Raw genomic sequence first — 26509 nt, 5'->3', positions numbered from 1 at the left:
GACAACTTTCGCCAAAATGCAAAGCCACCAAAACCATCGCCTTATCGCGAGTGTCTGTCTGACTCTCCACCTTTTCTGAGTCTCTCTCTGCCACAGATTTTGGGTGCTCTTTCCTGTGGGCAGGCGGCCAGGCCACAGAGTGGAGCAGAGCACTGTCTAGACAACGCGGCTGCTGCCGCTGGGTACTGGGGCGCTGTCTTATCAGGCAGCCCGAATCTCAAAAGGAAATTGCTTTAAATTTTTCGTAGTAGAAGAAAATATATACACATAATAATAATGAGTGACATTTCAGTGTCTCTGAAGCTGTGGGCTGATTAATGCATTTAGGAAATGAAAAGACAACAAACTACGAGTGCGAGCGATCAAGAGATCAAGTCAACACATGTTCTGTTGCTGATGCCGTCCTGGGGGCACAATACTATACGATACGTTTTATTTTTACTGATGATGATGATGCTGTTGCTGTTGCTGTTGACATTGGGGTGCCCCTCCATTGATCGATTATTTCAAAGCTACGCAAAAAGCGAAAAAGCGAAAAGCGAAAAACTCGTTGGCTAATTGTGTCACAGGCAAAATATCCAAAATATTCTCGTACCACATGCCAGGCCACTTCAATGCCAAAAACTGGTTGAAAACAAAGCACACAAAAAGCCGATTCATGACTTTTCGAGAGCTGCTGTCAACTGCATAGCTAAGTAGCAGCTCACGGGGGCTATGGCTATGGTTTGGGTGTTAGATTTGACAGACACTTCGACGGAATACTTGTATTCCACACCCCCAACCCCCAACCACTGCGTATTTAAGGTGTGTTTTAAAAATTAATAATAATAAAGAAACACACAGAAATTTAGTGCCCGGCATTAAAGCGTTTTATAGATCGTATTTCAAACTTATATAGAAATTAACGTTGGAAACATATTTCCGTTGACAGCAGCAAAAACAGCAAAAGCGGCGGCGCCGCCTGAAACATTGCCAACGTTTTTTCCATTGAAATTTTCGGGCTGTTGTCTTTGCCTTTGGGGCTTATCATCGAACGGTTATCGCCCAAGAGCGAACTCGGATCATAAAATTAATAAATTTATGTATTTATGCAAAAAAAAACAAAAAAAACAGACAGCGAAAAACACAACAAAGTCTTGAAAAGGGGAGCGCCAGGCGATCTACAAAAAACTAAGAGCTGTCGCTGCCTCTTGAAGAGGGTATTAGGATTTTTGGAAGAACTTTGATTAGGAAAAAAAAAAAAATATAAGAATATAAGAAGAAAACTTTGGATGCTATAAGATCCTCATCTAATTATTAAAGCTACTCGAGATCTCCATGAATCCATTCAAAATTACCTATGACGCGTTCAGGAATGAGCACTCATTCAATGTGAATAATTTCGAACATATTTGAGTGCTAATCAGAGTATTAGCCCTCCTTGAAGAGGCAATCGAATCGATTCGGTGGGATTGGGCACTCGCTTCGATAAGTCCCAAAACGGACTGAACGATGCTGACACCGTCATTTCCGAAAATTTCGGTTTTTTTTCTCGCTCACTCTCCATTGGATTTTCTGGTTGAAAGATGGAGCAAGATATACAATAATTTACATATTAAGTATCCATGTTTCTGTATCTTAATTTCCCGTTGAAAATCCCTTACAGAAGAATCTTTATTGAGGTTCAAACAAACCTTTGCAATTGTACCACTATATCATAAGTAAGTTCCTACAACAAATCCCTTTCTGCCAAGCCAAAACATCTGCACAGTAAGGCTTAGGGGTTGATCCTATCATATTTGACCCAGATTAAACAATATTAACTTGTACCTGCACTGGGATTAATTTAACTAGAAGGGTATTCAGAATTTCAGCTTACATTGTGCTTCGTTTCTGGTCCTCAGATACTCGTATATTTCTCTTGTATCTCTACTCTGACGTTTATCGAAGTGCATTAATTAGACACGAAACCTGCTATGTGCGAGAGTCACAGAGTGGAAGTAGAGGCCTCTGTGGCCAAGTTTTCGGCGGAACTTTATGTAGCGGGTGGAACCGGTCTCAAGACGATCTCGACTGGACCGAGACAGACCCTGCACTCCACTCACTTCCTCACTCAAGCACTTGATACGAGCGCATAAGCACTTTTGTGGAAATTATAAACAATTGAGGCTAATTTAAGTTTTCTTTTTTCTTATGCCACAGCAGAGGCTCGCATACGAGTATATCGTATATCGTATATATAACAACATTAGGCATGTAACTCGAGAGGGTTTTTTGTTCAATTTCAATGGGGGGAAATGAGTTTTTTGCGTCAATCTGCCCGAGCATATGAGATCTTTATATGAACGAGGGGCGAGCGAGCCTTAATGCATTTCATTAAGAGTTACTTCAGAGCCCGGACCCACAGATGCGGCGGCAATTGCATTTGATTGGATGGACTGGAAAACCAATTGCATAACGAAGGTCGAAGCCAGAGCTGCCCCTCCATCCCACGAGAGAAAGAGACGGAAAACAAGCATCTCTAATGCGGCAAAATCTGAGATAATGTCTGCTTAATGACGAAGATAAGTCTGCAGTGTATAATTCCCCCTTTCAAGTGTTTATTATCTCCCTCTCTCTCGAGGGAGAGAGAGAATTTGTAAGTTTAAGCGGATTTTTCTTTAATGCAAAATCAGCAAAACAGATAGACGTTTGAGATAAAGTGTGGAGAGTGGGGAGAGATATTTTATGGTTTGAGAGATTAGAGATAATCAGATTTTTCGGATGGCAACAACGAAAGATTTATGTGATGGTAATTTATGGGATAAATGATGCGAAAATCTGGTTTCTGACTTCGATGCATGGGAAAGGCCTTTCCTTTTTAATGTTTTTATCTGGAAAATATTTCATTTTTCTATAGATTATAGAATAAATATTGTAAATCCACATCATAATTTGTTGTGAAATGAGTTCAAATCGTTACCGGCTATTTATGCTCAGCCATCTATCAAGAATGTTTATAATTCCCATAAAAGATATACAACATTATGAAATTTATATTCCCCCAAAAATAATTCTTAGATAACATTCCTTTTGGCTTCTATGCTCGTAAAGATCCTAATCGAACAGAAGTTTTATGCGGCTTTAGACAAAGATACCAGATACACAATTTTGAAGGTTACATTTTTATAGATTTCCTATGAAATTCCACAAAAAAGAAACTACCTTTTCAAGACTCCTTCTTACCACTTTAAGAACATTTCTCTCCTCCGCTTTAAAGTGTCTTCAAGCCTCTCGAAAACCCACTCTCATATCTTTCATCTCTCGCTAAGAGGCAGAGGAGGAGAGAGGGGTAGAGAGGCCTCTGCCAAATGTTACAATGGGATTGGATTGCTGGCACCTACACAACAGATACAAAGACAGCTTTTTCCAACTATTACGAGCATCTCCTCCCCCCGTACACTCGTCGTATTATTGTCCATTGGGGATGCATGTTACGGGGGCATAAACAAAGTCGAGAGACCCAAACCGACCCCCCTTAACCCCAAAGCCCATTATCCCAAAAAAAATGAAGAGCCAAAAAAGAGAGAAAGAGGGGGGAAAAGTTTTTCATTATTATTATTAGCGATGCAGGAGGGGGACTGGAGATATATAATAAGTAGAGAGGCAGAAAACTCATCAGCATAATCAACAAAACAAGAGAGTAAAAGGGAGGCAGCAGGCGAGCAGGCACAAATGTTGCATGCAACATGCACACGAAGAACCAGAGAGGGAGACCCTCTGATAGACAGACAGACAGACAGACAGACAGAGTGATGTGGAGTTGTCGTCATTGTTTCGTGTATACTGGCATATAATAATTTCTGGTACTGTGTTGTCCGTCAAGTGGACGTCTCGTCGCCGTTGCACAGCCCAGATGTGCAGGGCTGTTTCTGTGGCAATTGTGTAATTACGGATGGAACTCGAGTGGAACTCCAGTTTCAGATCGGTGGGGCCCCACCGAAGAGCTTGGGTTCTATCTGCATGCGAAACAATAAATTTCCAATTGCATTTCATTAGCCTTCGAGCGCATTCAAAGTCGGTCGTACTGTCCCAAGGTTTCGTTTCGAATCGTTTCGTTTCGCTCATCGTCTGATAAATTGTCTGCTGACGTGATTTGTGTACAGAGGAGAGACCCGACCACGGCTGGTGCGAGTGCCCGTGATTCCCTATTCCAATTTTCTACTGGAAATCATTTTGATTAGATTTCTCGATTCGTTGTTTTCGTTTCGATTTGGGTTTTTATGCAAATTTCCCAGCCAGTGGAAGTGGAAGTGGAGGTGGAACTGGAATCGGGAGATGCTTTCTATGCGATTGGCATTGTCTGGACATTGTCTGGATGTTGATGGATGTCTGATGGATATCTATCCACTGCACGTTCCATCGATCGTTGATTGTGGATCGATGATCGAGTAAATCAAGTGGAAGGAAAGTGTTGCTACATCCATGATTGATAAAAGACATTCCCCTTTGAACAATTTAGTAAATTGATCCTCCTGCCTCCTTCTGCTGTGCCTGTAATTCAGACATAACGATAATTAAATTTTCCAGAAACTAAAGGGGAAACGAGAGGGGCACAGAGTGCCCCAAGAAGGGGAGTGCCTTCTGTGGAAACTCAAGCACTAAATGGAAGCCAGCGATAAGATGGAAAACGATAAACGGAGATGGAGATGGAGCTCTGCTGTGCTGTCCCTTCCAAGAACTACAATCATGAAGTGGAGCAGGTCGGTCTCTGATGCTCAATGGGTTCAATGTTTGTCAAACTACAATTAGAAAATGGAAAGAGGAAGGAGGCAGCAGCAGCAGCAACCGAATGGGACAGAGCTACGATCTAGCAGCTGCCACAATATTAGTTGCAGCTGATTAATGATTGAGTTGCATTCCACATGCCCTTGTTCTGCTTGTGCCACTCCTCTCACTCTCTCTCGCTATCGCTCTGTGTCGCTTTTCTCGCTTCTAAAAAGAAGTAGACAAAAAGCCGACATTAATGCCTGTTTATTGAGTGTCAGAGGCAGCCACAAGGACGGCTGCAATTTGACGGCAGCCGCAGCAGCAGCTGCAACAGGCAACATGTTGCCAAAGGTGCAGCACCAATTAGGCAACATAAAGGTGCAACGATAGGGTAAAAATACTACAGAAAGGGCAGCAGCAGCACAAACAGCAGTCTTGCCTTGTGAGTGACTTCTGGAGTGTGTAATTTTCTGAATTATAAAGGTTGGGCAGCCATTTACCTAATTATTATATTAGTTGAGAGCTGTTTGAAGGGCTCTGCACTTCGATAAAAGGAAACTTCTGCTGTAGTTTCATTTAATTGAATGGGAATTTGAATCGTGCAAAGTTCTCCCAAAGAATATGCTTTCAATTGTGAAGACCCCAAGGAATGGCATGATTATGGCACTTCTGAAGTGTTTTGATATTGCCTACTTGATATTGCCTGGCGATGGAAATGGAGCCTCATACGAACCTTACGTACGGAATTTCGAACCCCTAAACCTTCTTTTTTCGTCAAATCTACTACCTTATACATGTACCTCAAACGTTCAACCAAAAAGTAAGAGCTTCCCGGTTTATACATTCGGTTTAAGCATTTCAAAGTATGAATTAAATAATTATTTTTCCGTTTTAAAACCCTCTTTTGAAACAACAGAAAATAAATTATCTATTTGGCTTTAAAATCACTTTAAATATACCACTTTAATCTGGTCTTTAATCTGTTTATTTTTTTCCCCTATTCTTCAGTGTCTTTAATCCCATTCTTTCTACATCTTTTAGCACTTCTTGAACACAGCATTTTCCACCATTCATTCAACTTAATTTCATAGCATAATTTTCTTATATTTTCTAACATTTTCCCATGCTAATTTTCCCTACTTTAATGATTTCCTCTCGACAACAATTTCTTGTCTCATTTTGATAATTATCATTTCCTTTCCTCAACACAAGAACAACAACAACAACAAATATTGTTCCCGCTTTTCCGCCAATTAAAGCAGACGGGAAGACTGTAACCCTTGAACCCTTTTTCTCCAATAAAATACGATTATCCCTGTCGTAGAACAGGTAGCGCCTCCATTAAGCATGCCAGACATGCGCCCTGGGACTATTTTGGGCTCTACATCGATCCATTGGGTCATTAGCCTGCCTTTTGAGACGCGGACAGGGGACAGGGGACGGTAGCAAATGAATCGATGTGCGGGTCGGGTCTCTTCATAAAATTTGCCTGTTAATTAAGTGACGCCTTGCCCTGAATGGTCTTTGTGTGTCTCCCTTTGTGCGTATTTTTTAAGTGTTTCCCTGAGGTTTGCTACGGGCAAACACCATATATTTGCTGTGCTGCTCCTAGGGCTAGAGGGCTGATCAAATATTTACATGGCATTTACATCAAACACACACTGAAAAATGCAAAACACTCAACAGCTGCCCCACCGAACACCGAGGCGGAGACTGTTTGGCGGCATCGGAGAAACGTTTTTGACATCGTTTTATCCTCAGTGATCCCCTGCCTCCCTTCGACAAACATTCAGTGGAAAAGGTGCCAAACAGTTGGCAATGCCATTTGGATTTCCATTTCGAGATGGAAAATGCGGAGAAAATTGCTGCCTGCCTTTAATATCGAGGAGGAAGTGGAACTGCATTGAGGACTCTCCACAGGGAAAGGAAAGGCCCGACTGGGAAAAGTGATCTACAAAACATGTGTATCAGAAATTGCCCATCAAACTGTCAGCCGGAAATTGTTATGGACTCTTGAGATCTCTGCGCGATCTGCGCGCTCTGCGCGACCAGCGATCCATGGCGGCTAATTGAACTGGAAAACTTGAACGAAGTCGAGGCTTTTCCTTTGCCATTTTCACACTTTCTCGATGGCAGGCAGTTCAAAGAGAAACGATTATTAGAAATCACAAACAACTTCAAAGTTGTGACGCCTGCCGTTTGGCTGTTTTGCTGTTTTGCTGGGGCTCTGCTGTCAGTGTGCGAAAAATTACAAATTAAAAACTAATTTTCCTTCGGCCCCAAACGCCCCGCCCCATACGCCCCTCTGTGCCTCTGTGCCTCTCCTACCATATTTCAGGCATGACTAATTTTGATTAGCGGCGCATGAAAATTTGCTGCAGAGGAAAGTCTCTGCCGTCTCCGAAAATCAATCTTCATCTAGACAGAGGGCAAAAAGTTCATTTCGCAATATTCTTTCAATTAAAATATCTTCTCTCCGAAAGTTGCAGTCCTCTCCCATAAATCCCGAGAGCGGAGGCGCCTCTAATAAGAATTTATTACAAAAATACTTTTCAAAGCGGAAAACAAAAACAAAACGGGAATACAGGATACACCGAAGGAGGGGTGGAACAAAATGCTGGGAATTTCCTTCAATTTCCCACTTCCCGATACAATAATTGATCGCATGCCACACACGCACATGGCAGGGCAGGGGAGGGTGACACCTCGAGGCAGAGACAGCTGCCACAAATGCGAGGGAGAGACGACTCTGATATTTCAGAGATGGAACTGGAATGATGCTCCCAGGAGTACAGTCCCAGATCTTATCCGATTGATTTTCCTCTGCTGTCTGCTGTGTCTGCCCAAAAAGTCATTAGCCAAAAGTCAATATGTGTGAAATTTGGCAACAGATACTGACTGCATTTTCATCAGACATCAGCCATTCACTCAATCAAGCAACAAAAACTGCAACCAAAAACAAACTAAAACCATCAACAATGGAGATCAGACAATGTCTTTTATTATCCATTTGGCTGCTGTTGGCTCTGTTTCTTCTGTCTCTCTTGACATGTTTTTGTGCAATTTGTGTGTAGGGGCACAGAGGCTACTGTTTGTTGTTGCATCTGACAGTGGCATGGTAGACCAGACCCCTGTGGAAGGAGGGTTGGTTAGGGGTGACATTTAGGAGATCGGCTCTTGGAATACGAGGGTGGCTGCGACAATGACAGAGCGATATGATCAATATACGAAGCTATAAAAAGTGTGTGGGTTACAGACAGTTTATGATAGGAAAACATGCACATGCACGTATAAAAAAGGTATTAAAGACCTTCCCTGGGGCTACAAAGTGGTATATTTTTATTAAGAACAAGGCTTCAAATGGTTTCCGAATTATCATAGGTCGTTTATGGTCCAAAATGTAGAGCAGAGTGGATGGAAAGCAAACAAAACCATTCAGAAATGTGTTTTAAATATTTTTGTCTCTATTAAATAAAAAAAGTTGTGGCTCTTTAACTCATATCAGCGCGAGCCTGAGAAGCGCGTGAGCCGGGGGCTGGTGCACGAAAGAAACGAGTGCACAGGGGAACTGGCCCCTAGCGGAAATATAACGAAAGACTAGTTTCCGGAGACGAAGCTTCAGAAAACCATAAAGATCTATAATTTCTATGGAAGCTACGTGACATCATGGTCTTAAAATTCAATTTTTTGAGGTGGAATCAAGACAAAAAAGATATTAATCTTTAATCTGCGATGTTTTATGGACCTATTTTTGAATAAAAGTGTGTTTTTTGCTGTCAATCTACTCATAGAACTGATGTAAAAGGGGTTTATAGATCCGATTTTATGTAAAAAGCTACAATTTACATATGTAGCTCTTCCCATTTCTCCATTCCATCTCTCAAAATTCGGTCTCTGCTTAGTTTTCTTCCAACAATTTCCATTCGTCAAGAGTGAAAACCCCTTTCAACAACTCCACTCCACCACTGGCACTTGAACTCCTCTGCATTTAAATGGGATGTGCAGGCTTTTCATCACATATGCGCCGTGAATACCGAGTACTCGTAGAACTGAACAATTTGCCCAAAAAACTAATTTCGACATGCTCCATTAAACCATTTTGCCATTGTTGCACTTTCGAGTTTTCCCGTTTTCCCCGTCGTGAAAACCACCTCTTCTGTACTTCCGTCACTCCCCTGCAGTACACTGCACTGCACTCTGCCACCTATGGAAATCTGCTTGGTGTCTGTTTAATTTGTTGCTATTTTGGTGGAAAGAAAAACAAATAAGACGGAGACAGAGAGAGAGAGAGAGAGAGAGGTACAGCTGATATAGCAGATTTTCCTATGGCAATAAAGTAATCTGCTGATTGTGCAATTATTGTGCCCCAAAGACTGGGTGCCTCGGGTGTAACTTTACGTGAGAGAGAGAATGAATGGTAAGAGTCTGGGAATGGGTCTGGTCTGGTCTGCAGACGGTGTCTGGGAGTGGGGACTGGAGTGTCTGAGATCTGGGCGGAATGGGATACGATACCCTCCCTAGCAATGAACACGACTTGGCGGCGACTGGTGTGCCCCCACAGCTTCCACCGCCAGTTCATGTTTAATTGTTGCAACATGTTGTATTGTTTGTTCACTTTTGCTTATCAATTATCTCTTTTTTATCTCGTTTTTAGCTTTTTTCTTGTTGTTATCTTTCTGTGTCAGAAGCACACTCTTCTTTTGTACAGATATTCTGTTTGGGGGAACCTTTTTTCGCTGACCGGTTCCCATAAACATTTATTCATTAATTTTTGGAATCCCTTGTTTTTAGTTTTTGCACGTCACATGAAAACACGTTTCTCATTTGGTGGCCCCAAAGGCACTTTAGCACTGTATTTATTTATAGATCTGTGGCTTTGGAAACCGCCGCTCTGGTCATGAATGAACCTTTGATTTCTTGAATTTTTCATATTTATTTTTGCTTGATTTTTCGCTTACAAATCTTCACTTCACGCAACACTTCAGCAATCAGTTGGATAAACAGGCGATCGCGTAGCGCGGCGTACTATCTGATACAGATACAGATACAGACGTTCGTTGAGAGCTCAGACACAGATACGCGCGATCGGCATTGAGTTACAGATACTCTTTCGAACGGTTACCGCGCGCTCAGATACAGATACGTGCGACGCGTCAGAGAGTTGAATTTTGTTTGAATGTTGATTCAACATCAAAATGTTGAGCAAGATCAGTAGTGGTCGCGAGAGAGAGAGAGAGAGAGAGAGGCGCAACAGAGAGTGCAGGCGAGCGAGAGAGAGCTAGAGCTGGAAAGAGAGCGGCGCTCTAACGATCAGCAACATGTTGATGCCTGTGTCGATGTGTGCTCTCTAGCAACATGTTGCCAGCCTTATGCGTGCGTGTGGCTCGGCTCCAAATCCGGAACTGTTCCTGCCTGCCACACTCGACTCCGAGGCGACTCCAAAATAAAATCCTTTTGGCAGCGACTGCCTGCTGCGCTGCTAGCTGCGGCAGCAGCAGCTGCCATGACGCCAACTTGTCGGCAGCGACGGAGGCGATGGCGACAAAACAAATAACAAAATCGCATCGCAGAGGGAGAAGCGGAAAAGCGTAAAAACAAAACGGGAAAAAGGCTGAAAACAGGGGGGTGGATGCTTGAAAATTGTTAAGAGCCGGGACTAATGGCAGCCGAGGGGCGCTACTGCACATAGGGGTGTAACAAATACGATTTTAGAGGACGACACGAAGCCAAGTTCCGGTGGAGAGAGCAGGGAATACTGAAGACAGATCCCTATATGTAGATGGGGAGGCGTGTGAAAAAACTCAATTACTTTAAATATAGGGGGGATCGTATTTTGAAGGATCGATGCAAGAAAGGGGATATAAATTCCCAAGAGTGTAGCTGAAGGAAAACTACATTTTTTCTGATGACAGATTGTATAAAAATAGATTTAAATTTATAAGGAGGTCCATAGAAAGTGGCTATTAGTTTCTTTCGATTTCAAGTTTCTTTGATCTATTGTTGATAGTCTAACTACTCTACTCTAAGGGTATTTTTCCATCTAGATTTCACTGTAGAAAAGGCTTCCTCAGATTGACAACCACCTTTAACAATTCTCCATCAAAAACCCTCCTTTCATTGAATTAATTAAAATCAAAAGAACATTCTTTTATCCCAAAAACCCTTCAATCACTTGTCTAACCCATAGGGCATCCTGGCATCCCCCATAGCCGATACCAAAAAATAAATATCCTGCAGGATGTGCCGCCACAGACCAAAGTCAGGCGCCACTGTGGCGACACTGCGTACGGTACGCCACGGTCGCAGTCTCCGTCTCCATCTCCGTCTCTGCCCCAGTCGTCGTCTGTGCCGTGCCCCATCGATGGCTCCACTTATTTGGACGTTTTTGCAAAACTATGCAAAAAGCAAACGAAAAAATTACAGACGCAGCTTCCTGTGTGGCCAGGACTACGTCTACGACACATCGACAACGACAACAAAGTGGAAAAAATTGCAAATTTCTTGTGTGTTTTGTAGTTGGTCGTAAGGCCAAAGTGAAGGACAAAGTCGGGAGGCAGCAGCAGCAGTAGCAGCCTCTTTATGCCCCCCCGTGGCGTCATTTATTTTTGGCGCGAGACTCTGCGGCGCCACTGAAAATTGTTCCAGCGACAATGGCCGCCAAAATCGCGAAATGGAATGGCAGACATAATAAAGTCGTGAAAACTTGTGCGATAGCTAAAAAAATGATTGATTATCCCACAAAAATCGGGATAAAGTCGGGGGTTATTGGTCTTTGGAGCAGCACCCTGGAAGAGTCATTGTACGAGTATTTGGCTGAAGACAGCAGAAATTGTGGGGATTGGGGATGGACTAAGGGTCTTGGCCATAAGTTGAATGCTTTTCTGGCTAAACTATTGGCATATATAAACGATGTGGGTTATTAGTAAATGAAATGCCAGAGAGCCAAGGCAATTGATTTCTGAGACTCAGCTTAAGTGGTGGAAGCATGATGGATGGTTTGGGGGCAGGCGAGTGGAATAAATAAGGCTCAGTTCTATGAAGGAATTCAAATGTGGTTTTGTTGGTTTTTGGGGGAGGATTAGAAATGGAAAACTATTGATGAATGGAAACAGATGGAGTTTTTGGTTGGTATTTCTATAAGGATTGATGGAAATCATCTATGAGTTTATAAAGCAGTTCTCTTATGATTATTTATCCCTAAGTTCTTTTCGAATCTCATTGTACATACCAATCATCGGAATAATCATCATTTATATATAAAATAGGTACCAAAATCACTTACCTAAAAAGAAAAGAGCAAGAAAATAGGTTGAAATAAGTTTTTATTGCTATAAAAATATACAACATAATGTTATGACATACGGAACTTGGATATTTGCGCACTCGAACCTTGAATTTAGTTGAATTTCGTCTACTTAAGACAATCAAAATGGATTAGGGAATGCCATTAAACTATTTGGGTGATTGTTCAGTTCGCCAGTCGCTGATTAAGTTGCGAAAAGGAAGAAGCTGCGAATGAAGCTGATCTCCCTAGTCTTAGCTCGAGCTTATCTATCAAAGTTTTCTCGTAAAAATCTTCTTAATTTAGCCTCCATCTTCTTCCATTGCATATCCCTCAGACTCGCATTACTTTTGCTCAACTCTTAACTCAAACTAAATCCCAAACAAACATCATCCCATCCCTTTGGCTATCTGTGTCCCTCGACTCCCTCGACTCCCTCGATGCTTGTGCCCGTGCCGTGCCCCTTGTTATCAGGCTAAGCTTTATGGTAGTTCATAATGCGCTTGGAACAGATACAAATACATTTATATAAGAGTATATATATGTATACAGTATAAACCACAAGCAGCTTATAAAACTTCCGAACCTACATCAACTTTAAACAGCTTTCAGCTTTCAGAGACTGGGAGCTGCGTTTGAGTTCGTTCATGCCTCATGCCTCACGCCTCACGCCTCGCCTATGTTGGAAGAAACCCCAATTGAGCAATCTTATCATTGACCATAAATATTAAACCACAAACACCGAAAAACTACAACAGAAAGAGATGCAGATACAAGTAGGTGAAAGAGATACAGATAGAGAGAGAGAGAGAGAGAGAGACAGAGTCCCATGTTTCCAGAGTCGGGAGCCACGCAATGCGGCCATTTATCACGCACTCGGAATTGACCCAAGTGACCGTAGAAGAGAGGCAAAAGAGAGACGGAAGACGGAGACAGAGACAGAGACAAATACAAAGAACCAGACTTCATGCATGCCAATGTAATAACATTAAAAGCGTGATGGTGTGCCCCCCAATACCCCCGTTCGAGCCGTCGGGCGATAAGACAAAGAAGCATAACTATAAAAATATTAAAGTGCGGATCGCCTCAAGCGCCAAAATACACGCGCCAAATCTCGCACAGATAGAAAGAGAGAGACATAGCGATAGAGATGGAGAGCAATGCCAGATGACTCTATCTGTCTATCGGAAATAGGAATGAGTGGCTGCTGGGATGATAGTGCTGGAACATGGAACACGCCCTACAATACTCGTACTTATGGAAGCCAATAGACAAGGGGTAGAATGTTCCATTAATTGATTTGGATTTTTGAATGGAAGCAGCCACTTGAAAGAGGTGGAAATACTTAGAGAGGGATATGAATGGGAAACGGGGAGATATGTGTATGAAGGGGGTATGATATGATATCTATCTATAATCTATGCGGACTGTCAGCAATTTCAAATGCAACTGGAAAGGAGTGGCATCTGTTTATTCGCTGTAAAAAGTTCGCATAAGCAAACGGAATTCATTCGCTGCGTAAATAACGAACAGGGAACCTTAGTAGCGAGTGATTCTGAATGGAGTGTGCTTTAGTTTTACTTAATGTGCTTTTTCTTAATTTATTTTTATATTGTAAAAAAGTAATTAAGTATACTTTTTAAATTAATTAATTTAATTCTTTAAAATTTGTTGAATTATTATTAATATTTTTAGTTTTGATTAATGTTATTGAAAATAATCTTTGAGTGTTTTTTGTCTAATCAATCTCCAAATTTTCAGTAATTCCTTTAATTCAAAATTTGTAAAATATTTAAAAACTCACAAAATCTCTAAAAAAAACACTACAAAAATCCGCACTCAAAGAGCAGAATTCATCAGGAATGGCATAAAAGTTCTTGCTCTCAAGAGGGCAGAAAAAACAGCGAAATACCAAATTCCAAAAAATCCTTCAACAATTGCTCACACCCACACACATTCCACCTCTCACACCCACACCCACACACACATACACATATTGCAGCACATATGTATGTATTTATGTATCCCAAGAGCATTTCAAAAAGTTCACGAAACTGCATTGTCAGACACCCACAAGGCTCACCACTCCAACACCCCACCACCCCACCAATGAAAACCCAATGGAAGCCTCAGTTTTTCCGCAAACTACACCGCAAAGTGAAATTTCATGACGTTGAAGCCTCCACACAACTGTGTGGCATCTGTCAATAAAGAAATAATAAAAGAAAAAAAAGCCAGATCCAATGGCAAAAAAAATATGCTGACAGACTGCCAATAGATCGATAGAAAGAGAGACAGACAGACAGACAGTCATATCGACATTTATGCCATTATTATCCATGGCAGAAAATTTAATTAACGCAAAGGCACAACTTTGGCTAAGACAAAAGGAGGGAAAAGGGAAAGCTCCAACGACATGAAAAGAAAAGAAACGAAAAGAAAAGAAAACGACATCAAAGTCAATGGGCAATTAAAAAGTTTTATAATCCAGAGGGGCAGGAGATTCCCAAACAAAAGTGGCCAAAAGTATAGTTAAAAAACGGAGAAGGAAAACTTCTGAAACATTTAAAAGTTTTTATTTGTTAGGGGGAGTAGGTACTGTGCAATATTTGTACAGTTAATTGAATTGAATGGTAAAAGGAAACAAAAGTGTTGCATTTCATAAGAGAAAAGCCAGCCACTACCTAATTTCCACTTCAAGTTTCCGCATTATACGATACACGACGGAGCTAATGTATTTCACTCGGACTGGGGCTGGGACTGGCAGCAGCCCACACACACACTCGAAAGATAAATCATGTTCATGGCGACCCATTTTCCAGCTTCGGCGGCACAAAACCACCTTACAATCCGCAGCCTCGAACCCCGGACCAGACCATATCCATGGCTGTACTCCAACAGAGAAATAACCAGCGGTTCAGGGAAAGAGTTAGACTCGGAGAAAGAATGAGACTCAGAGACAGAGAAAGAATCAAAGAAATACTCAAAGCCCAAGCAAGAAAGAATAGGAAATTTCTGAGAGACATAACTTTATTGCAATTATTCCACCCGACAACTTTGCTGTTGTGCACTTTTATGGCTTCGGAAAGTTGTTCCTATTCTGTTCAGTTGGAAAAATGCTGGCAAAAATTGACATGGAACCTCTTCACAAGTGCAGCAGCAGCAATGAATGACCTGCCTCTCCACAGTTGAGTGCACTAGGAAATTGGTAAAAGTTAGACTTTCAATCGGCTTAAAGTTTCCATCGAAATTCCATCCATCCGTCCATCCATCCTTTCATCCGTCCGTCCGTCAGGCTGATTTGCTGGCAATTGGCACGTACCTCTATGGCTTGACCTTGAGACCAGACTTTCTCACACCTAAACCATCAGGTGGGTGGAATAGTAGGGGGTGGCGGTGGAGTGGTAGTGAGCAATACATAAAAGATTTATGCCGTCTGCCTGTCTGGCCTCGATAAATTTGATGGTGAAAGGTGTGGGCGAAGACTCCGGGTGTCTCTCTGGCCATAAAATACTTTATAGCCATTCAACATTGTAGACAGACCATAAAATACCATAATACAGCTGCTCCTCCGTCCCCCATCCCCCCATACCCATACCCATACCCACTCCCCATCCACCCGAGTGGAATGCAATTCAAACTTTGTTTTATTTTCTGATGAAAATTGTTCCACAAGTACAATTTTTCGTAAATGAAATCAACTTTAGCGCTGGGGGGCGGGGTGGTCCTCTCTCCTCACATGGGAGATGGGAAATGTCACCCAAAAGTAGGCAAAAGTTGTGTGCCATGCCCCGTGTTTTCTTCTGTTGTCTGCCGCGGAAGTTTATCAGACATTTTCCCCCGTGACTTTTGTTGACAGCACACATAGATACTACTCTCCCACACCCGCACAGAATCGGCTCGAATGGGATATGACAGGAGGCGACTTGGCGGAAAAGGCTGAAAAGTTGAATGCAAGCTGACTTCCATGATAGGCGAGGCGAAACGAATGAATTCTCTCAAAGCAGTTCCCCGAGACATTTTGGCACGCCATCAGATCTGAGGCACGATGGCACACGGGGACGGGGAGGGGGATATGGGGATTCTGCACACAATTGTAGCCTGAAGAAAAGCGGCACTTTTTAAGGTACTTCCCTGCCGCAGCATTTGGTTCGTTGCCACCTCATAAATTGTGCCACAAAGTACGACGCGGAATAACCTCTTGAATTAATGGACTCTGCCTGCTGCTACTGATGATGATGATGATGGGGGAACTATGGAAAGATGTGCTGGGAGAGATTAGGCAGGGAGCGAACCTCTGGGTCTCTATTAAAAGGATTCCCAACAAAGCGTGTTCTTTATTTGAATTACAATTGCATTTCAAAAGTGCATTTTAATTTGGATTTTTTCGTAGCATACTTGTGGGCGGAAGGAGGAAATCTGTACTATGAAAAAGATGCAAATTTTTATAAAGTAATAAAAAGTCGAAAAAATCATGAAATGTGCAGGGAATACGATATGATGATACGCCTATCGAGTCATCATCGGTATCTATCGATTACTGTTGCCGATCTTAAGAACCTTAAATTCCAAATAACTATGGCATATTAATTTAAAAAAAAAACTGTTCTTATGACTTTGGATTAATATGAAATACTCGTAAAGGTTCGATACAATTTAAAGGTTATTAAATTATGAAATATGAAACATTTTTAGGCTCTGAATTTAGTTTTAAAAATTAAAGCAATATTCTACCCATTTTCTATCAACAGTTATGATTAATTTTCGATTATAAATTTGTTCTTCAAACGGCATTTAACTGGAACCAAAAACGCGGCTATCAATGATCTATGAATAAACTATAAATCCAAACATCTTCGTTAATAAACAATTCCAATCAGGTGGAGGTCCATTGAATGAGATCATATATCGAATACTATTTGTAATCCGAAAATAAATGAAACCATAATTGATTGAATCTTTGTGAGGTATACAAAGATTCTAATTGTTTCAAAGGTATATGGATTCGAGGGGCATTTAATGCAAACAATAATAATAATTGCACCAAGGTCTCTCAACAAATCAGTGGTTTTACTAGACAATGACAGTCCACATGCATTCACAGATTGCAACTACAACATGATTCACTTGACAGCCTTCTTGTGCTGTCTTGGAAGTTACTTCTCACATAAAGCCGAACCTTATCGCCGTCTAAACAGTCATGATATATGTATGACACGAATCTCTGGCTAAATCTATCCGCTGATGTGAAAGCGAAAACTGTGCGACGACGAGTATTCACGGAATTCAAGGGCGGCCAAGCAGAAGAAGGATTCGCACACAGAATGCACTCATAATTCACGCAGAGAAGAGCTTAAGCCTCAGAGCATTTCCACTCCCATTTTCATATCCATATCCATTTCCAGTTCCATTTCGGAGGAGTACTCACATTGGTTGACAGCTGGCTGCTTAGGCTGAGCACCTGGTCGCGTGCATCCTGCAGTTCGCGCTTCAATCTCCGTATCTCGTGGGCCTGCCGCTCCTCCGCGGATCCGTAGAGGGAACTGCCGCCCGACAGCAGGGATGCGGCACTGCCGTGCACTGCAAAAGGATGGCAAGGATATGGAAATGTTACATTAATCTGCATTTAATGCCTCCAGACGGAGCCGACTCTCCTCTTACCTTCGTCGTTCTTCTTGGGATATGTGAGGCGATGTCCGCCAGTTAGACCGGAGCCGAGTCCGGGTCCCATCCCCATGCCACCAACCATCCCTGTGGCTCCTGCGGTCGTTCCGTGAGTGGGCGATAGAACCCCTGCAGCAGCTGCTGCTGCTGCCGCTGCTGCCACTGACGCCGCAAAGGGGCCTCGATTGAGGGGCGTGGGCGATGTGGGCTGGCTCCAGGCCACGGAACCACCCACCACATTGTTGCCAGAATTTCCCTGCGTGGCCTGTGCTTGGGCTTGGGCCTGGGCCGCCACAGCAGCTGCCATTTGGGCGCTCAGCACTCCGTTGGTGCCCACCGGCAGGCAATAGTACGGCTCGATTTCCACGTCCCCAGCGCGGCTCAGCATCGAGGGATACATTTTCTCCGATTTTGTGGATCTGCAATGGAATCTCATTAGTCTCGTGTGGCAACTCGTAATTTGACGGCAATTTTGGGGGCATGGAATGGAATGTGGGTGTTGGTGGGTGGTGTTTTCGTTGATTGACAAACGGGAAATGCAATGGCAGTTATGAGAGTTTTTGGGATGCAATTTCAAAGTGATTAAAATGAAAATTAAGCGATGAAAATGGCACCATTTAGAGGAAATTATGAATGAAAAATCAAAGCGAATTGGAAAAGCGAATTGTGGCCATAAAAAGCTATTAAATAAAGTGCAGAATGATCTCAAATATTCATCCAGAAAGACATTTCATCGATGAGGAGAGAAATTTCAAGCAAGGGCATAAGAATCATCGATTTTTCACGATTATTCGAAAGGAATATTTGGAATGCTCATCCCGATATCCTTAATAATATTTACGTACAATTCCGCAAACAATTCCCTAATCAAGAGTAAAGAAACACATCACTTTTCCCTAATTTATTTCGGTGGAGTGGTCTCCACCTCTTCCTTCCCCTACAAACAGTGCCTACCATAAAGCATCACACGCTTGCAGATTTCCATCTCTATTTGTTCAAATTTTCGAAATGGAGTTCGGGGGCCAGACACTTGCAAATTTCCGCTTGCGGCTCTACAGTTTATTAGGCCAATCTCTGGGCCCGCTCACATGAGCACTGACTGTTGAATACTTTTGGGCACACACACGGGTGCACGGGCATACAGATACAGAACCACTCCCATTTCCGTTTAATTCTGTTACAAATTCACCGAAAGGAGAGTGTGGTGTGTGCTGGGGGCATGATAAGGGCTCGGGGCGGCGACATTGCGTGCAGGCTCCCTAGACAAATTGTCATAAAATGCAGAGATTTTCCAAGCCACAAAAAGCTGATGGACTGCGGACAAAGGATAAGGGACAGGGAAAGGCAAAGGGGAAAGGGTATGTGGAGAAGACAAGAAGTCCATCCTTTCTGAATTGTCCACTCTGCTCTCATGCCCTGTCCACCCCATTTCCCCGCTCTGATAACTCAGTGACTGTAATGGCATTTTGCATGCAAATCTAATATTACGTATACGTCATGTGTGTGGTGTGCCTCCATCTGTATCTCTATTTGCTGTCTTGTGCCCATGTGCCGCCTCTGTTTGTATCTGTATCTCTCTGCTGCCATGTTTTCATTTCAGTGGTGAGACCCCACTACCACACACCACATTTTGTGTGGGGTTTTGGCTGTAAAATTTGATAACAAGCCACCAAACTGGCTTTTGCGGAGGGACAACTCCCTCCCACTCGAACTTTTCTCACACTTCCGTTTGCATAATTGATGTGTGAGGAAGAGACCATTGAAAGCAAGAGTCTATGCCTCTCCCTCCCTCTCTCTGTCACCGGGAGGAGCAGTATCAAGTATCTTTCTCTCTATGGGAGGAGAGCAACAACGAAAGCAGATTAGTTTCGGAAGGAAAACGGAACTGGAAGAGGCCCCATAGGCAACATTGGACACAGAAGCGGCTTAGGTTTCCTTTTTGGGCTGGAAATAGGAGTGCACTTGTATATTTTTTTGGCAGATTTGAAAGTGAAATTTCCGGCTAGTATTAAATGATTTATGGTTTAATGGAAGCGGCGGATAATCTAATGGAATTGTTGGAAGTTGCGGTATTGTGGAAATACAAGTTTTTCGAAGGTAAAACTAGGTATAACTATATAAACTATGTAAAAATTTTATTGAGTAATGTTGTTCATGCTTTTATTGTCCAAACAGAGAACTAAGGGCACAGATTTTTTGAACATTTTTCTAAAGATTATTGCATCATTTGGGTCTTTATAGAGATATAAATTATAGAAAAATGTATTCAAATCTTTTGATTGAAAAAAAGTCGATAAAGTATCTCCCATTTTTTCCAAAGCAATAATTACTTTTCCCTGCAAATTCCCTCATATAAAACTGCTCCTTCTATATAAACCCCAATTAATAACCACCTTCTGTTTTCTCCGAATTTTTTTCCAATTTAAACTTCAGCTGTTTTTCCCAGAGCTCCCTCTTGTTGTTCACATTTTTCCACTGGCATTTCCAGAGACTGGCGTTGCCATTTTTTTCTGCAGCTGTGGAACAATTTTTAATGAAGCACTTGACTTGACTTCGGTGTCGGCACCCAACTGCAGTGGCCGCCGCTGACGTGGCAAACAGCAGAACAACAGCGTAGCAGTGGAGTCGCAGTGGAGTCGCAGAGGAGTCCCAGCCAGGGCCAAAGGCCAAAAAAAGGAGTACTGGTGGAAGAGAAGAGCAACTCCGTTCAAGTCAAAGGTTCAGCAAACCTATTGACATGTCAAATAATAATCTGGCCATCCACAAACACCTTCCTCCGGCACTCGGTTGCCTTTTTCCACGTTTTCCATTTGCCATTTTCTCTGTTTCTTCGGTTTTTTTTTTGTGTACTCTGTTCCTCCTGTGTTTCTACCCGAAGAACTTTCACATTGTCTGCGGGAACCTGAGAACTTTTCTCTTTAACGATATATGGGCGTGTCGTTTGGCGCCTCCTCCTCCCTCACGGGCCATGAACGATTTTAAGTGAAAACTTTAAAATATGCAGAAGAGCAGCGACACATGGGTAAACAAGCATATGTCGGCCCACGACCCACGACCCCCGAGAACCCGAAGGTGACTTGGGTTTTGGGCTGGCATTTAGCCTCCCGCGGAGGAAAATGTATGTACGGGAATGTCAAAAAAAAAAAAAACAAGAAAAACTGTTTGCATACTTGAAGGCAGGCAGAAAGGCAGGCAGCGAATGTGGAAAATATAGTGGAGATGAAGAGTGGTACAGTACAGGAAAATGTGTACGTAAATCTATCAAATATGCAGAGAGCAAAGACACAGGACCCTTTGCCTGTCCCTGTACCCTGGAAAAACAATTTAGAAAAGGCTTTTCCTGTATGCAAAGTGGAGTTAAGAAGCTTATGTAGATTAGATGACAAGTTTTTAATACTTTTTGGGCCACTAATGGAAAAGGTCGAGGTTTTTAATGAAATTACAACTTTTTCCAGAAGATTAATTCCAAGTTATGCTAATCCATAGGGGGGAAAAGGGGATGGCTTATCAAAATATAGCAAACTTTCACAAAGTATCCTTTAATCCTTTACAGATCACTAATAAGTCCCACGTCATTCCATTATGTATCTATGTGCATCCTACAATTTTGTATTCCACATCTTTTGATCCTTTAACTTTCCCTCTAAACATATTTCCATCCTGTTTATACATCCTGTTGCCCCAAGTACATAATGAACACTACACTCGTCGTCTAATGCCTGGGAGAAAGACTTCTGCGACAAGTGCAACAGAGTCCCAGACACACACGAAACACGTCTCTGCCGCCACTGGCGCTGCCTGTGTGTGGCCCGTGTGTGGCACTTTGTTATCAAGTATGCAACATGTAAAATGCAAATTGCTGACTGGGAAAAAGTGGCAAAAGCTGAGAGGCTGCTGATTGTTTTCGATTCCTTTTGGGGCGTGGCAAAGCAAAACGAAACTTAAACTCCTGTGTGGATGAAATGTGCGAAAAAAGTGCGAAGGAAAACGCTTTTCTGGTCACCTTGGATATGTCCTTTCTTGCAAGTAGCTTTTCAAAGGTAAAACCAAACAACAAAGAGGAGAAAATACGGAGAAAAAGAGACACATAGAAGATAAAACATGCAGGGAAAAAGGATGAGGGCTAGATCGAAGAACCCACCTGATGCTATTGCTCCGATTCATGCGAGGACTCTGCACGTAGGGCGACTCATTTCCCTGCATGGGCATTTGTCCCCCAGGGGGTCCTCCTCCCGATCGATTGTGGATCATCTTGTGCCCGTGACGGGTCATCGCTGGCGATCCAATCTGCAGCTGCTCAATGGCATCGCCATCCGAGAGACGTGATCCGGCCGTATTGCTGTGCTTCAGCCACATGGCATACGAACTGTATTCGGGCTTGACCTCGGCATAGGTCTGGGTGTCGGAGAGAGAGCCATCGTGACGGGTGCCAGGGCGATTGGACATTCTTTTGGAAGGGAAAAGAATTGGATATTAATGTGTATTCCATAAAGATATGGATGATTGTTTGCTTGGAAGAACGGTATTCCTAAGAAATCTTCGATATATGTGTCTATCGGTATCGATTTTATTATCGGATTTGATGTAATTATCGATTACATCTATTAATTTTGATGAAAAGGCTATTACTAGCTTGCAGAACCTCATCAAAAAAGAATATCTAAGAAAATTGTGATATTTGTAACTAAACAAAATTATGTTGCAACGTTTATCGATAAAAATCGATTAGTTTCGGTAAATATCGATATTTATAGAGTGTTGGACATTTTTTGTTTTATTTATAAATAAAATAAATACATTTTTCTATCTTAGAAATGAAATTCAATACCGTTCGATAAATATCGACATTTATAGCGCATTGGACAGCAGTAATTATCTTATCATAGGCACTAAGCCATGAATGATAGGCAAGAAAATGATTTGAATATCTGTATCGAAATTTATATCGATAAATCGATCATTTCAGACAAAAAAAACTCTTGAATTAATTAACCCAGAGATATTCCACTTTTTCCTCAGAAAACTCTTCGATTTTTATATTTTAAGCGATATTTTTATCGAAAATTGATTTGAATATCGATTATACTCGTGGGGATTATACTTACCTATGCTGAAAGACATGCATATCGCTGCCCGGTTTGGGCAAACTGTGCGATCCTGTGGCCAAACGCTCGCGTATCGATTGACTCAATTGTGCCGCTGTGGGTCCCGTCAGTGAGAAGCTGCGACACTGTGTGTTTGGTGGTAGCTCTGTGGAGGAAAACAGCATTAGCATACCAATAACCCAAGTGTCCTTCAGGGTCCACTCACTGTTCATATCATTGGGCAATGTCTGAGTGCCGGGAGCAATCTTTCGACCATTTGCTGTCCTCGGCACCGCCGACACATGGGCGGTCCTGCCGCAGGGCAATCCATTGACCTGCTGCGGTCCTCCTCCGCCTCCGGCTGCCATCATCATGACAATATTCTGCTGCTCTGCAGTGGAGGACATGCTGCCATTGGCCCTCTTCACATACCCGAAACTCGGTGGGACTCCCTTGGTCCTGGAGGAAGACGAGGGCGAACCCTGCTTGGAGGATCCCCCGCTGCCACCGCCCATGCTCCTGCGCGATGGCGATGACTTCTCCGACGATTTGTCCCCCTTCTGGCCGTTGAGCGGCTCTGGCATTTTGCTCCAGTTATCCCTTCCATTGCGTGATCCCGGACGATGGTGTGGACTGCCATCCATTTTCCCTCCGTTGTTGTTGTTGATGTGGTTGTTGTTGTGGTTGGCGGTGGTGCCGGCGCTGTTGCTGTTGCTGCTGCTGTGGGTGGTGGAGCCGCCGCTGGAGCTGGCCTGACTGGCCGCAGAGCTGCCGTTTGCGGCGGTTCCAATGCTGTCTAGAGAGCCTCGACTATTGCGGATTCTGGAAAGGAATAGCGAGAGTAGATTGGTGATTTAGTTTAAGATGTAAAGGGATAATATTGAGGTACGATTCTGCAGCTAAAGATCTGGCATCATTTCCCACATCTCTGAATAAACACAGAACTGCCCCCAAAATCGGAACAATGCCCTGAACTCCTACAAAATTTCCCTAGAAAAAAAACATATTTAAATCACAAACAAACAAACGCATTTTTAAATTTAACAACTTTTCAGACAAATTGTTTACGGTCCCGGTACCTCTGTCCCTCTGTCCCTTGCACATAAATAAGCTGGAAAGATGATTCATTGCTGACTGCAAAACGCTAATTGCCACAGCAATATGCAACGAGAGCACGGCAGCAGCAGCAGGGGGCACAGAAGAAGCTGTTAACGGAAACAACACGGCGTATACTTAATTTACATTTGGCCCCTTAATGGCCATGGATAATTTATGCAAGTCGACGCTTAAAACTGTTCCAGATACATCTTATATAATTTATATGGAGGATGCCAAAAGTCCACTCAAGTGCGAAAATGATTGAAGGAATTACAGGCAACAGCAGGGCTCAGGGAAAATGGGGATTGAGGGTGGGAAAGCTCTTTGCCGAAGGGCAGTTGTCCATGAAATATTGATTGACGGATGAAAGCATAAAGTGTAAAAGTTAATGCAGATTGAAGCTATGAAATGAGCTGTCCAAACAAATGCCAAATCAGTGGGCAAACAATCGTCTGAATCCAAAGGCAGTTGAAGCCCAGACAAAGGCGAACAATGGATCCAAGCCCGTCTATTGACAGACAGACAATCCACAATTTCAACGATTGCCGGAACAGAAAAGGCGTCAAAGAACGACCACTTCTGCTTTCAACAAACGGCTACAATTTTCAATTAAAATGACAAAAGATGTGCTCGGGACGTGCATTCCACTCCTCCAAGCACTCAAGTGTCCTGGCCATGGAATTGCATGTCTAAGCTGCTTGGAGACTCCGAACGAACGAAGGCAGTGTCATGTCTGTTTGGCTTCTATATGGCGCATATATCAAAACTAATTGGGCGTGTCCGAGTGCGGCAATAAATAATGTTATTTATTTTGCAGGAAAGAGCAAGACAGGAGAAGGAATGTTTGCTAAAGAAAAGGGGTTTCGGTTCGAGGAGAAATGGTGGTGGCAAATATTTATCAAAAAAGTTATGATACAGAAATCTTTAAAGAAGTACAGAAATCTTTACAGAATCGATTCTTTGTATTGTTAAAAGCCGTATCCCCTACCCTTACTATACTTTCCCTTTAGCATTTTGCCAGATTTCCATTTTTATTATCAAAATAAACGTCTGTACATTTCGAAAAACCATGCCATTCCATAACCATTCCCAAAACTCATTTCTTTCACACATTACCTCCCTGTCCATTCCATCGCTGCTTTTTTTTTTTGCTATTTTTCTACCATTTATGTTTGTGTTTGGCAAACTTTTCATCTCCTTCTAGCAGAAAAAAAGGAGCATAGAACAGAATTTTTGGTAGTTAAATTTCATTAGCTGGCGAAAAAGCACAGCCCAAATATTACCATCAGGCTTTTGCATTCAGCTTTTCTGCTTTGGCATCAAATTTAATAATATCAATTTGCAGCCAGAGCTCGCCACGAATACGACGGGATCTGGGGGCTCTGGGGCTTCGGGACGGGTTTTGATTGCACAACAAAGAGGAGGGTCGAAACGAGAGCAAAGACTAATGAATTAACCAATTTTTGGCGCTTTTCAGCGTGATTTTCGAATGCGATTAAAGCCATAAAGCACTTTGATATGTGCTATATGCTGCTATGATTTAAAACTGCCATGATTTAAGGCGAGGAAGTAATAAATGTCATCACAGAAAGACAACAGAACATGAAAGGGCTATTTTGTACAGGATTTGAACTAAAAGATACCCTCCAATGACCATTCTTTTAAGGGGAACACATTCTATGATTAGGAAAAGGAGTAACGTATGCGGAATAAAATACGAACTGCTCTTGTAATACAAATAAGGCTAAGATTAAGGCTCGAGGGAAGGATATACGAAACAGAGCTTCGAATATAGCATAGGTTTCCTATTACTCCAAGAAATAACCCAAATAATGATATTAGGCTTGCTTTAATTATGATATTGTGTAATTCTGTTTGTTAGGATGATGCCATTGTGATGAATGTGTGCCGATTGATAGATAATATCTATATTTAAAAACATTCCAAAAAGTAGCCCAAAATATTTAAAACTGAGGACACTACAGGGAATACCATATACCATTTGAAATAACAAAATACAGTCCAATCGTGATGAGACTTGGTATACGGATAGGTAATTTCTTGAACTTTAGATCTCCCAAATAATAGACCAATAGCATATTTCCTACATCGTCCTTTTCACCGTAGATCCCTGCACTCTACGTCTATAGGGTATCTTTGAAAAAAAACAGCTGTCTGGGTCATAAAACCCAACTACACCCTGGCAAGCAATTACCGTTTAGATATGCCCAGATATGAGAGACCGAAAGGGACAGAGTGAGGGATAAAGCGGGGGCAAGAACAAATGTTTTTTCTGTAACTGAGACGTCCATTTCATTCCGTTCCGTTCTATTCGAGGGTCGAGGGTCGTTTTTCTGGCGGAGGGTTGGGCTGTCGTCGTCGTCGTCGTCAGGGGTCCTCCTCAAAGTATGCGTGACTCTGTCTTTTCCCTAGACCTCTCTTCCATACATACACACATATATTATGCGAGTATCTGTGTGTGTGTGTGGGTGGAAAAAGCCAGTGAAAGTGGCATCAGAAGTGACACATAAAGCTCATAAATTGTCGCGCACTCAATATGCATCGACGGTTGGTGGGGCAGGTAATGGGAGGGAGGGGAATGGGCCTGACAGGCACCCCTGAAAGGTGGTTCAGGCGGCTAGATGGGAAAATC

General features: G+C 42.5%; 1 protein-coding gene across 11 annotated transcripts in view; it reads right to left on the bottom strand.

The window, feature by feature from the left end:
* The window catches only part of sick (sickie), a 207843-nt gene that overhangs the window by 19942 nt on the left and 161392 nt on the right, over positions 1–26509 (bottom strand). For 6 of the 11 annotated variants that reach the window (XM_033380907.1, XM_033380904.1, XM_033380906.1 and 3 more), the window contains 6 exons: positions 22985–23580; positions 22780–22924; positions 21816–22121; positions 21678–21704; positions 17672–18093; positions 17439–17590 (listed from right to left, as the gene is read on the bottom strand). In XM_033380907.1, the coding sequence (XP_033236798.1) occupies positions 17439–17590; positions 17672–18093; positions 21678–21704; positions 21816–22121; positions 22780–22924; positions 22985–23580 (1648 nt within the window). Of the gene's footprint in view, positions 1–9686; positions 9930–17438; positions 17591–17671; positions 18094–21677; positions 21705–21815; positions 22122–22779; positions 22925–22984; positions 23581–26509 lie in introns of those variants that run through there. The other 5 variants (XM_033380909.1, XM_033380905.1, XM_033380908.1 and 2 more) reach the window with 2 other exon arrangements.

Source organism: Drosophila pseudoobscura, chromosome 4 (genome assembly GCF_009870125.1).
Source record: "Drosophila pseudoobscura strain MV-25-SWS-2005 chromosome 4, UCI_Dpse_MV25, whole genome shotgun sequence".
Taxonomy (NCBI): domain Eukaryota; kingdom Metazoa; phylum Arthropoda; class Insecta; order Diptera; family Drosophilidae; genus Drosophila; species Drosophila pseudoobscura.
Note: the sequence above shows the minus strand (reverse complement) of the source record. Positions and strands in the feature narration are given on the sequence as shown.